Source organism: Euprymna scolopes, chromosome 21 (assembly GCF_053919585.1).
Source record: "Euprymna scolopes isolate OS-2025 chromosome 21, ASM5391958v1, whole genome shotgun sequence".
Taxonomy (NCBI): Eukaryota; Metazoa; Mollusca; class Cephalopoda; order Sepiida; family Sepiolidae; genus Euprymna; species Euprymna scolopes.
The window spans coordinates 3,757,088-3,771,609 of NC_136502.1; the positions used below are offsets into that span (position 1 = coordinate 3,757,088).

The following is a 14,522-nucleotide window of genomic DNA, read 5'->3' on the forward strand; positions in this document are numbered from 1 at the left end:
TTTATGTTACTTTTCTTTGGAAAATGATTCGATGTTTCGAAACATTTTCTGCTTCATTATATGATTTAAAATAATCTATGACTTGAAACAGCTGTAAACAAGTGTGTATACTCTTTATATGAAACGTTATATATATATATATATATATATATATATATATATATATATATATAAATTATAATTATTTGAAAACTAGAACGTGCCAAGGCAAATTTTCTTAAATAATAAAATTAGTATTTTGTCTGAGACGTTTAGTATTAACACACCCTTATCACAGAAAACTAAATTTTAATGTTTTGTTTTCATTGTTTTCTTCATTTTAGATGTTAAATTATATTGGATCTAATATATAGTAATGATTCAAAACGTTTAAAAAATAAATGACTCGTGTGCCACCACCGAGAATCGAAACCAAAATGTTTAGCTTACGATTTACTTTTTTCTTTGACGTTAAATAAATTTATATAGAAAGAGGTTTGTGTTTACTATAAGCTTTTTACGCAAATATTACGCAAGTATAAATCATGTAGAATATCTGCATGAATATAATTACACGTAATAGTTAACTAAAGATGATCATCCCATGAGAAAACCGAAAAACCTAATAGGAAATCATGCCTACAGACATTAGTGTTTCATCCTTCGGGAATCATCAGTGCAGGGTGGCACAATTACCGCCTGCCGGGAGATTCGAACCCGGCACGAAGCCGTCTCTGACTCCATTAACAAGGAACAAACGCACACGGCCAATTTTAACCGAGAGGCATATCGTTAAAATTTTAAGATTTATTTTTAAATGTCGAGACGTCCATCCACAGTGATCGAATGATTATAAGATCACGATCTACGCATGCGTGGTTAAGTAAACGATCTAAACAGTAGAATGTTTTCTTTTTAGAAAGATGCCTGGCAGACAACTTACTAAAAGAACATGAAATCAAATGAACAAAGCTTAAAAAAATAATACTCCTGATGATAATCATGTGATCGAAAGCTCTGGAATAAAGAAACAGCTTAGTTAAGATCACTTAGTTTCACAGTACACTATTTATCAGTAGATCCCAAAAGAATTGCTGGTCGAGTAAAGAAAACTACCAGAAAAGTTTTAAAATAAGAAAACTCCGTCCTATTTAACCAGACATGCTTGCATAACGATTTACTGGCTAAACACACACACACACACACACACACACACACACACACACACACACACACACACACACACACAATCTTTATGTGTAAAATGTGTGTAAAATTTACATATAGCTTGATTCTAACATTACAAATCCATGTATAAACATATGTTCTGATTGCTGTGGTCGCATATCAGAGACTAATTAAAAACTGTCAACATCCACAAAAAACATAGTCCCCTTAATATGAACGCGATCGAACAACAAAAAAATCAATCAATATTAAAATACAATCATTGAACCTACTCGGTACTTACCTCATAAACCACTTCTGTGGCCGTTTGAAACTTTATTCCGGAGCCAGACCGGTGCTGTTCGTGGCAGAACCCGTCCGCAGAGAACGGCTCTTTGTTCTTTGCCGGAAGCGTGCTCCACGATGTGTTCGAGTCTTTCCTGATAGCGACGGCGACGTCCGGCCAGGAAATAGCCAGATGGGACTGACTGTTCAGGTTTCCCTGGTCGGCGCCGCACTTGTCGTACGGGTTCACCTCAACAGCGTGCGACATGTTCCTCTGTTCATAGCAGCGGATGATACAAATTGAAATTGGTGCTGTGATTGCCACAGAGACGGTCACGGCCACAAACACAATGACAATCAATAGGTACATCTGGATGTTGTCGTCTGACTTCATGTGGACGACGTTGAGAATCTCGGCCGGCGTTTTGTTGCTGACAGTCACCATCAAGAGAAGGGTGGTCTTGGCGGACAGTTCCGGGCTACCGCTGTCCTTTACCACGAAATGAAGCTCGTAAGAGCCGATATCTAGTTGCGTCGGTTCGCGGGTGAACGAAAGCAAGCCAGTATAGTGGTTTACGGTGAACAGTTGTTTTTCGTTACCGCCTGTGATCTCGTATTTAAGGTAAGCGTTTTCACGACTATCCTTGTCGGACGCTTTTAACACAGTGATATTGTTGATGTTATCCGGATGGTAGTGAACTTCTAACGAAAACGGGTTGACGCTGGGAAACGTAAAATAAGGGACGTTATCGTTTTCATCCTTGACTTCTACAACGACGTCGACCGTGTTCTCGAGCGGAGGGGAACCACCATCTTTCACAAGAACCTTAAATTTGTACCGCTCTTGAAACTCGTAGTCTAGCGACAAGACCGTTGATATTAACCCGTCATTGCTGATCTGGAACGGTAAAAACTGTTCAAGATATGTTTGTAGAAAATACGAAAGCTTACCCCCAGCTTCTAAATCCGGATCCGTAGCACTGATCGACCCAATAGGGAACTTTGACTTTTGGTTCTCATACACTGAAAATTTATAAACGTCCTCGGAAAACTGGGGTCGTACATCATTGACGTCCGTCACCTTAATGGAAAATTTATTCTTACTGTACAAAGGTGGCGACCCTTTGTCTTGGCACCGGATTGTGATATCGTGAGAGTCTTTTGTTTCTCTGTCGAGTGGTTTCTTTACTGTGACCACGTATTCTTTCGGGCTGAGGCTTTGCAACTGGAAACTGTCGTGGTTGAGATCGCAGAGAACCTCACCATTCAACCCGGCGTCATGGTCTTTGATTATTACGTAAGCGATAAAGCTGCCGACTTTGATATCTTCGAGGATGACGGCACGGTTCTCGATGGATTCCGAAAGGAATTGGACGCCGATCTTGGGCGGGTTGTTTTCCTGATTAACAAGATTTATCTGAACCAGGGCGATGGAACTAAGCGGCGGGCTTCCGTCGTCGGTCGCCTCGACGAAAAGCTTATAGCTCAGCTGCTGCCCGGTGGCGAACTTCTTTCGCAGGAAGATCTCTCCGGTCACTTCGTTAAGTTTGAAAAGCGTCTTGGCCACGTCCGACGTGTCCGGACTAAAGTGATACGTGACCTTACCGTTTTTGCCAGAATCTGAATCAGTTGCAGAAAGTATGAATATAGGTTGCGACCCGTAATGCTCATTCTTAACAGAAACATTGTATTCGCTCTGACTGAACGTTGGCGCATTATCGTTCTCATCTCGTACTGCAATGAAGACGTTCAGAAAACTCTGTTTGGGCGATGTGCCCCCATCTTTGGCTAACACCTGAACAACATAGGAGTCTTTACGCTCTCTGTTCAGTCGGCCCTCAAGACGGATTGCTAGTTTCGATTTGCCGTAGACCCTTTTCGATTCGATTAAGGTAAACGGTTCATCTTTGCTCTTCTTCAACTGGTACGTTATCCTTGAATTGGGGATACTGACGTCCCTGTCGACAGCGTTCGGTATTGAAATCGTCGTCTCCCTACCGTCTCGCTCGGAAAATTCTATGTTTATATTCTTCTCTGGAAATTGAGGCTGTTGGTCATTTACGTCCTGGATGACTATTTTAATCGTCTGGATCAGCATAAACGTGTCGGCCCGACGGACGGCCACTTTGATGATCTTAAAACATTCTGTATTGAACCGACACAACGACTCAGCATCCAGGGTCTGTGCAGTATAGAGCTTACCGTTTCTTTTCGAAACTCTAAACAATTGGGTACTCCCGGGAACACCCTGTTGCAATTTGCTGAAGGTTATGAGATGGTGATCTTTGGGTAGCACTGTAGCCATAAAATGCGAATCGGCGGCTATGTCACCGATAAGAGTTCCCGGACTTTTTTCTTCTTCCACGTAATATGTGAGGTCAACGCCGAGACACCTCGGTAAAACGGACAAGAATAGGATAAACGCTCTCAGCAGCATTGTTAACAAAGGTTTTTTTTTTTATTTATTTAGATTTTTTTTTCTTCTTCCTTCTTTAATAATTAATCCTTCGTTGAACCCTGAAATGAAAATAAAATAAAAAGTCTTAGAAATACCAGAAAAATAAAAATAAATAAATAAAAAAAATAAATAAAAGAAACCAAACAACAAACAAATTAAAAGCGCGTAAAGAGCAGCAAAGATAACCGCCAACATATAACAATATTTCAAGTGACTAGGAGCATTATTAATGAACTTTTAAACATTTATTATCTTTAATGCTACTGAATTACAAATATTTATTAGTTGGAAAAGGATGCTAGTTAATTAGTGATGAATATTCTGAGAGGATTTAAAATAATGACGCGGAATAAATAAATAAAAGTTGATGAATTATGAGGTCGGTTTAGAACAAGTATCTATTGGTATTAGATTTGAACACGGTCGTTTTGTAGCCCGCAGAGAAGCAATATTGTTATAACGTTATACAGAGGTTAGATGCTCTGGGAAATAAACTCTGTTCATGTAAATTCTGTTTGATGTTAGTTATATAGAAAAAGAAAAGGATGCTCTTTGCAGCCGTGCCAACAAGATGAGTTCTTGCTTTGAAGGAGGAGGAAAGCAGATATTGACGCTCAATTGGGCACCTTTCACGGAAATGACGATGGAGTAGAGAACGACTAGCAACGTCTCTTTTGAAAGAAATGGAGTGCAGTAGATAGAAATGATAATTCTGCCATCTAATAAAGGGTGCCAATAGACTGAAACTAGACGTTTTAGCTGTTAAAAGTGGGCAGAAGTTATAGCAAGTTGACTTAGAATCAATGTTTTATGCCAAATTGATGGTTGAATTTGATATCATTTTTACATTAAATGCTAATTCATGTTAATCCTTATTAAGCCTTATTTGTGCATCAAACGGATACCAAAATACTTAGTTAGCTTTATCGTATCATAAAAAAGGTCCATAGAAAATTTTAACCAGATCGGCCTAGTAGTTTTCCAGAAAAAATCTAGTGTAAAGATCACGAAATCGATTTTGAACTCTGTCAAAGCAAGAAATATTTGATTTCAGCGGCATCTCCCCACATATCGTAGCAGTACTACATCTATCTGACTCTTATATAGCTAGAGAATTACATCAGGAGTAACATTCGTTTGCAGTGAATAGAAAAGATGATGCTAGATTAAAATCAAGAAGTTGATTTTTAAACTTTGTCGAAGCAAGAAATGTTCGATCGCACTTTTTCGGGAACAATAAAATAATATCATTTTTTATCAGCAATAGCTTGGATATAAACATACCATGTAAAATCTAGAGTAAGAGACGCATTAAGAGCTTAAATATCAATGCTCTTCAAAGTGTTGCCATAAATTTAACATCCATTTTCGATGAAAACACAGATCTGAAGAGTTAGATGTTATAGGAAAGAGACTCTATTCATGGAAATTCCGCCTGAGATTAAGTACAGAGAAAAAGAAAAGAATGTTCTTTGCAGCGGTACTGACAAAACGAGTTCTTGTTTTGTAATGTCTTACAAGAAGGAAACTAGAGATCAAAGCTCAGTATGAACGTCTTAAATGTAAGAAACATCTTTTTTCTTCATAGCACCATATGCTTCAGATGGCAAGAGAGTAAACTAGCAAGATCTTGACCACCAATGCTTTTTAAAATGCAGCCATAGATTGTTTTGTTGTCTGCATAAATTCCAACAAATGATATCAGAATATGATTAAGAAAATAACAAATGCAAATCAGGAAGAGAATCAGATCAAAAAAATATATTTTTGAGGTATTTTCTACCTGCACCAACAATGTAACGAAAAATACTGTTCGTGTCAGCCACCAATCAGGGGTGGTAACTGTTAGGATCAACCTAAAAATAGAGTTACTTCCCTTGAACTGATAAGGGAGTGTTCGCACTTGAATGTAATAGGCGGAAGTAGGAGTTTGGCCATAGCACCTTGAGGATGAAAATATAAAACGCGAGATTTATCATAATTGCACATCCATTGGCTTATTATTATTGAATAAATTTGTTAAACATTCTCCTTCGTTAGCGTATCTTTTTACGTGGTTATTTTGCAGACAACACATATTTTAAAAGCCATAACAAATTCGGTGGTCGAGAAGTATATACAAAAATACGTACATGATAAGCATACGTTCATTTTTTGTAGTTTCATTCTAAATGCATTCTGGGTGTTCTTAATAAGACGCGTTCAACAATTGGCGGCGAGGATTGTTTTTTTTTTTTTGTTCATGCTTAGATTGGAACGAACACGTTTCATAAAAAAAAAGAAATACAAATATAAAACCAATTTTCAGGACCGTTACAAACTTCATTTTATGGTAAAAGTTTTCCTTTTACGAAAGAACAAAATACACTTCACTGAAAAAAAAAGAACAAAAACAAAGACAAAAACACATCTTTACCGGACACTTTCCACGGCTAAAAGGCTGAAACACGTTTAATGAGATATTTATATAAAAATGGATTGCACAAACAACAGTTAATGCAACAACAGTTACGATTGGTGGAATTATTTTTTAGAAATATTCTCAACACCTTTACTATCACTTTCGGAAACAATGCGTACGACATCGGCATAATCTTTTGGTCTAGATATGGCTGGGGCATTCTATGTGATACCAGATATTCACCCGCTTTCTCATACATTCATCCAGGAGATCTTTTAAAGAATCTGAACATCCCTTTAAGCACAGTTCTTTGAAACACTCTTGCACTTGTTTCACCAGATATATTTACCAGAATCTATCACGGAATTCCATCAGGACCCAGTGGCTGAATCGACATTCTGTACGTGGGTTTCGTACTTTGAGGACCTCTTTTGGGTGGAATTCAAGTAACAAGCCGACGACTTGAAAGGCAGATTTTGGCTACGTAAACTTGGATCGTCAGAATATAACCTGTACGCAAATTATATACTTCCTAAATAACCACGTAATTACATTTCGACGAGACGGCCCAGACGTTGAGACAGATATTCGGTGATTCGTTATTTAATGCGCGTTTCAATTACTTTAAGATAATGAACTTCGAAACAATCTATTTCATAACTTATGCATTGTAAACAGAAAATGTAAGCGGTTCAAAATAACTACTGTTACATACGCTCAATTCATGTGTTTAATTTTTTGTGTGTGATTTGAGATCAGCGGAAAACACATACGTTCGTACACGGATTCTGTAAAAAATAGAGCAGTATCCGGAAATAACTTTATAACAATTTGCTGTGGAATTCAAGCGCCTCGTAAAGCATAATTCAACTACAGTGAAACAATCAACAACATCGGCGATTAACACCGTTCAAAACCAACATCATTCCACTCCACGGACATCAACAACTATCAAGCCTGAAACTCTGGCAGCTGGCATTTGGCACGGAACTGTACGTTCAAGACGCAGCTGCAGTCGACTGAACAATAAAGATTCTGCATCACGCCATTACAAAGACCAACATAAAGTAGACAAACCACGCAGAACAGGCACAAAATTTCGTAACAAAACAAATACAAAAAGTTTGGTGGCAACCTTCCTCCACAACCCCAAATCTCCAAACCAAGCCGTAAATATGTAGCAATACAGTTGAATGGACATCCATTGGTTGCATGATGATTTTTCAACTGGTTTTAACGCAGGACTAGGGAGTCATTAATACCCATTTCCGATCCAAGATGATATTTACACCATACTAAGTGGTAGCACATGCTAGGATATATATATATATATATATATATATATATATATATATATATATATATATATATATATATATATATGTGTGTGTGTGTGTGTGTGTGTGTGTATATGTTGATATTAAAATCTGTCTTGTTTCTCAAATGTTGCATCTGGTGCTGATTGATGGAATTTGGAAGATTTGGGGGTTGTAGAGTTACATTATTATTGCTTCCAATTTTCTTCTCCCCTAGAGTCGTACTCGCCAGCAGAGTCTTATATTCGTCCCGACCACTGCCTCAGAAACTTATGTTCAACATTACTATACACTGCAATTTTTTGCCAACATTTCAACCCTAACAATTACCCAAGTTCGCACTACAACCACCCTAGGTATGGCACAAAAATTCATCCAGTATTTAGACTCAACTCCAGGAGATTTGAGGAGTGTAGAGTCATGCCTAAGTTACTGCTCTTATGTAGTGTGGTAATACCGCAAACGTCTATCTATGAGTTTAATAAAAAGGTTGGCTTTGATTGTTAGATAAATAGCGAGAGGGGGCACATAGAAATTATTACTTTGATTGTTGTTTATAAATATGGAGATATGGAGATAGATAGATAGAGAGAGAGAGAGAGAGAGAGAGAGAGAGAGAGAGAGAGAGAGAGAGAGAGAGAGAGAGAGAGAGAAAGAGAGAGAGGGAGGGGGTAAATTTAAAATGGCTTGGATTTCTGTGTAGATAGATAGAGAGAGAGAGAGGAAGAGAGAGAGAAAGAAAGAAAGAAAGAAAGAGGGTGGAGGGAATGGACTTCAAGAGTTTCAAAACAGATTTGGAGCCATAGATGAAGACATTTAAGTTGAAAAAGAACAAAACTCGAAATGACAACAAACAAGTGAGAAAATTGCCAAAAGCCATTGATTTGTAATTCAAGAAAATTTTCGCAGACGACGTTGTCACCGCCTACGTTTTATTATTTTATTTTATTTATTTTTTTTATTTTTATTTTTTTTTCGGCTTCAAACCAAAATGTTCCGCGCCTCTTTTGATCTCAAAGAGCAAAACGAAAAGATGTTTGGCGGGCTGAGATAACTGATATATGGCGCCTCGTTGTTTGGGGGAGGGACGCATTGTGTGTTCTTCCTTCTGTTATGTATAGTAAAAAAGCGAAAAACGAAAACCTGGCTGCATCAGGCGGAACCGTTCTATTGGGTGGACGTCAAAACAAAGTAACCGGTTGTCAATGGAGGCACGAAAACGCATTAGAGACACGGAAAAATGCGTTTCTTATAACAAGTTAATCTGAGTAATAGTTTCAATTTAAAGGTCACACTTAGAAGGAAAGTTATATTAAGTGTAATTTGACTGAAAGAAAGAAAGAAAAAGATTGAAGTGCATAGAAAGAGTTATTGAAAGAAAGGAAGAGGTGGAAGTAGAGAGATGGATAGGTAGATAAATAAAGATAGACAAATATACAAAAACAAAGAGATAGATAGATAGATATATTGAAAACATTGCCAGGGCCGCTGCGAAAAAGGGAGGCTCTCTCTACCGTGCTAGAAAACTACTGACACCTGAAAGTATCCTGTACCTCTATAAGGCCACCATTCGCCCATGTATGGATATTGTTGTCACATTTGAGCTGGTGCATCTGCTGCTAGTCTCTCGCTCCTAGACAAGGTTCAAAAGGGAGTCGCTAATCTGATAGGCCCTGAACTGGCATCTAAGCTTCAGTCTCTGTCCCATCGACGAAACGCTGCATTCCTCTGCCTGTTCTACAAGTATTATAATGGTGAATTCTCTGACGAACTGCAGACACTTGTGCCCCCACGACGTAGACACCCTAGACAAACCCGACAGGCAGCTAAATCCCACCCCCACACAGTAGAGATCCCTAGATGTAAAAGATCTTTCTACTCCAGTAGTTTCTTCCCTAGAACCGCTAGACTCTGGAATTCCATTCCAAGTCCATGCTTCCCTAACTGTACTGACATGCAGAAGTTCAAGTGTAACGTGAACCGACATCTTGCTGCCCAAATCCCAACATAGTGCCCCAGTAGTTGCTGCCCCTGATAGTATCCCCCTACACCAAAGTGGCAATGTGCCTTTTTTGGGGTGAAAATGTAATAAAAAAAGGATAAAAGTGAGAAGATAGAATAAAAGATAGCATAACTTCACTTATAATTTCAATAGAGTCTTTAGATTCATTGCATAATGTGAGCCTTTTTTTTCTATATCTATTTTGGATGTTCTATATGTTGATATCATGATTTCTACAACACACAAACTTTGACGTTTATATGCAGAAATTAATAATTAAAAACAAATATAACTTTTAATAAATATAAAGGTTGAAGTAATTTCAAATTTTTCATAAAATGAACTCTAATCCGAACACGCTCTGCTCCATACACCGTTCATATCGTGAAGAAATGGACCTACAAACGTTCAGCAACACTTCCGTAGTTATGGTTAGTTTATGAACATTTTGAGAATCACCTAAAATAATCTTTACCCTTTTAAAAAGTTAATTTTTCTGTGTTTTTGTTAATTTTGCTGTCAGTATTTTTAAATGCGCATCCAGTGGCTCACTTATTATAATATTACAACTAAGTGGTTGTAGAAAATTATTAAACGCTCCACTTCATCCTCGTATCATTTTACATATGGTTATTTGACCGGCATTTTTAAAGCCGGAACAAATTCAGTGGTTTTGTCACTGGAAAGATATAAAAAATACGTTCATTTTTCTAGCTTCATTCTAAATTCATTCTTGGTTTTCTTAATAAAACGTGTTTACTCTCAGTCGTTAATCGTCTCTAACAAATTTTAGTATCACATGATTAGCTGTGCTATACACCGGAAGTGATGACATTATACGAATTTTGTATATGACTGAGATGTCTTGATTTTGACTAAATCCAGTTTCACGTCTATTGAATAGTGGATTAAATTGAGTGAAGAGCAACTCTTCTAATAGAAAAAAAAAAAACTAATGAAGAAAGGCTGGCAAAACAGGGGAAGAAAACACCCAATTGTAAATAAAAAGTGTAGCTGTCAGTTATACAGCGATTCTAGTACCGGATTGGTTCTTTTTAATCACGTGACTATAAATGTAATTGTCGAAATCTTTGTAATCACACACAGTACACTTATGCCAAAAATATTGCCATATCGCTTTTTTGTTATTTATTTTTCACTCAAGTTTGAAAAGTCCTCCCTTGAAAAAACAGAAGAAGAAAATGAAATCATAGGGGTTAAAGTTAAAAAAAATTGATCTCTGCGGTCTCTACCAAACTACTCAGACAATTTCTGGTCTAAACATTTTAAATTTTACATAAAGCATTTTCAGAGATAGGGCACGCCTTTTAATCGGTTTGGATCGAAAATTTGAGCTAATAATATATAAATATATGTATGTATGTATGTATGTATGTATGTATGTATGTTTGCATGTCTGCCTAAAACTTTCGACAGAGGCAACGAATTTTCACAAAATCAGTATCGCTTTTAAGCTCGACCTTTCAGACGACAAATATGGAAAAATTGCTAAAAACATTAATTTCTTCACCTTCAACTGGGCACTTTTCTACAGGGAGGAGTTGCGTTTTTCACCGATATTTTCGAAAGTCATCCCCTCTTTTCGATTGTCTAGCTTCAATTGAAACCTACGCCACTTCCGGTTTGGCGGTGGTTGTAACAGCAAAGACGTCACGTTTTTCCCCCGTTCTTTTCCTCGCGGTACGAGTTCTAGCTTGCCTTCCTACTACCCCTCTTTTTTTTTTGCTCAACACACACCTCAAAACCAAACACCCGGGCAACGCCGGGCACCCATGCTAGTATATTTATATATATATAAAGTGAAATTGTCTGTGTGTTTGTTTGTGTGTACATTTCCCTTCCAAATTACTCTGTGAATTTTCAGCCTACAGACTCGTGATTTTACATAAGGGATATTGAAATTTGGGAAAATCGTTTTAATCGGTTTTCGGCAAGAAATCGTTGAACTTTCACCCCTTGACAGACAAATTTCTGGCTGAAAACTGATTAAAAATATTTCCCCAAATCTCAATACCCCTTATGTCAAATCTCGAGTCTCGAGACTGAAAATTGAGTTATTTGTTAGGGAAATGTACACAAACACACACACACATTTTCACTTATATATATACATATATATATATATGTATATATATATGTATATATATATATATATATAACTACTTCATTTAATCACATAAATTCATATACGAAAGCATTATTTTATGCATAAACTTTAAGTATTTACTTCAACAGTGCACAATACATAGCTAGAACTACGTATTAAGTTAGAAAAATATATAAAAGAATATTCCGCGTTTCATCCTGTCTGACGAATCCTAGCGTGGATGAAACGCGGAATATTCTGTGCAGCTTAATTGCCATATATATTTTTATAACTTACTCTCTCTCTCTCTCTCTCTCTCTCTCTCTCTCTGTATATATATATATATATATATATACTAGCAGGCCGCTAGGCATTGCCCCATCGTAGAATATTTTTGATTACTGTAGATTTCGTATTTATTATTATTGGACCCAATATATAGTAAATATTTGTAACCATATTCGTAATGCCGTCGTTCGACCTTCTCCTGGCAAATTCTTTTTTTTTTTTTTTAAATTTCCATACTTTTGCACTAATTTTCGCCGGCTAAAACCCAAATATAAAGTTTCGCATGGATTAGAATACCCTACATACTAAGTTTCATGTATATAGACCAAAAAACTAACAGAAAAGTTTGGTAGGCAAAATTTAGTAAACAAATATATACACACATACATAAATACATATAGAAAGATGTTTGTGTTTACTATAACCTTTTCACGCAAATATTACGCAAGTATAAATCATGTAGAATATCTGCATGAATATAATTACACGTAATAGTTAACTAAAGATGATTATCCCATAAGAAAATCGAAAAAACTAATAGGGAATTAATTAAAATGAATGTTTAAAAGAATATCCGAATTAGCTAGATCTTTTGCAGACAAATGCAATTCCATGACCCATATGTAACAAAGTTGTATGTTCTTTTATATCTTTTCTCTGTTTTTATCTTAATTTTTAATATATATATATATTAAACATACAAATACACTACAGAAATCGGTGATGGAAGTGTGCCTGCGTTTTACATTTTCCTCGGACACCTTTTCATGTACCATATAACAGGAACTTGGACAAATCAGACATAGATGAAGATGAAGTTTATTTGTACCAAATACGGTTGTAAGAAACGTGGATTTTGTTTCGAAAGGTGGCATTTAGAAAGAGGAGACTCTGCATTTGATCCTTATAAACTTGAAATACCTATCCTACCTGTAAAGATTGTCAATAGGTGTTATATTTATCTTATGTTTCTCATAAAGTTCTTCCCAAATTAGCACAATATTATCTTTCACAACTTTCGCTTCTCTTCTTTTGTCCTTTAGTCCTCACATTCCATGAGCAATGATTCTGACAAAGGGGGAAGAACTATTGTTTTTTTGAGGCTGACATCTAACCATCTAACACTTATCATTGGGTATTATAGCATTGAAATATTGTCATTATTATTATCATTATAATCATCATTATAATCATTATTATTATTATCATTATAATCATTATTATTATTATTATTATTATTATTATTTATTTATTTATTTTTAGCTCCTAAGATGTCCATAAAAAATTTGAATATAATCGCATGTTCCCCACTGCATAATCTGGATGCCCAGGGTCACTGTTTTGTCTTTTCCCTCTGTACTTTAATGAATGCATTTAATTCCGAAACAACAATCGTAAACGTTTAATCGCATACGATTAATTGAATATAAGTTGCTACTTTGCAAATACTTAAGGGAGAATTGTGGGGTCATACCTTCCCACTGGTATTACTGCGTACACAACTATAATAGATGCACTATTGCGACGTTTCTCTCTCTGGTGTTGTTTATTTAAAAGTCTCTGCACGAACCCACTGGGATGTTATTGTGTTGACGACTCTCATCTTTTGTTGCGTGATCAATAAACTTGTAAAGAACCTGAAAAAAGTTATTTTTTAAAAGATATCATCAACATTACTCATAGTTATTATGACACGTTTCAAAAATAACACGGGAGCGAAAAAAATCGATAGCTTATCTGAAGCTAAGTAAAATTATTACGGCATAATAACGTTGACACACCGGTTCCCGCCGAATCACCGAAGTTAAGCAACGTTGAACCTGGTCAGTACTAAATTGGTGACTATTTGAGATTTCCAGGTGCTGTATGTGCTCTCCGCTTATCTCGGCATTGTTTCCAGTCGTCGTAGACTTCTCCTTGCCACTGGACCCAAACAGTGCCGATTCAGGAGAGATGTGGTTAGAGATTGCGCAACCCTTGCTCCGCAATTACACGCGCAGCTGCCTCTACAGGGGGTATCCTTTGTCTTTCGAGATTGAATGGAGGCATCCAAGTAAAATTATTCAATATTTATAAACGACTTATTTGGTAAATAGGCCGTGTCTGTTTACAAGGTCTTTTATTGTTTAATTTTAATTTTTTTCTTTTGCAAATGTCGTTTTTCCACAACTCTTCGGATTCTCTCAGACATACTAGCGAATATATGAAGAGACCGTATTCTTTCATCAGACCTCGTCCGTTTTGCAGAACAAAAGCAACATTCTTAACAAAAAAAATATGCTTTCTTAAGACCAAAAATTCTTACATTATCGGAGGCGGGCTTGTCAAATAGCGATACAATACACATTTTGAAATAGGTGCTTTGGGTGCAGATCAAAGTGACACAAATTTCGGGAGAAAAACGAAATATCATATTTAAGCATATTTTATGACCAGGCGAAGCCAAGCCCCCTCCCCCCACACCCTGCTAGTAGATTATATATTAGTTTACAAAATGGGCTAAAAATCTGTCTAGGAAA

The 14,522-nt window shown here is 36.6% G+C and overlaps 1 protein-coding gene across 2 annotated transcripts in view; it reads right to left on the reverse strand.

Moving 5' to 3' along the window:
• Positions 1-14,522, reverse strand: part of LOC145241972 (protocadherin gamma-A11-like) — a 331,543-nt gene that overhangs the window by 55,944 nt on the left and 261,077 nt on the right. For both annotated transcript variants that reach the window (XM_080104841.1, XM_080104842.1), the window contains one exon: positions 1,451-3,948. In XM_080104841.1, coding sequence (XP_079960967.1) covers positions 1,451-3,868 — 2,418 coding nt within the window. In that variant the 5' untranslated portion in view covers positions 3,869-3,948. The remainder of the gene's footprint in view (positions 1-1,450; positions 3,949-14,522) is intronic.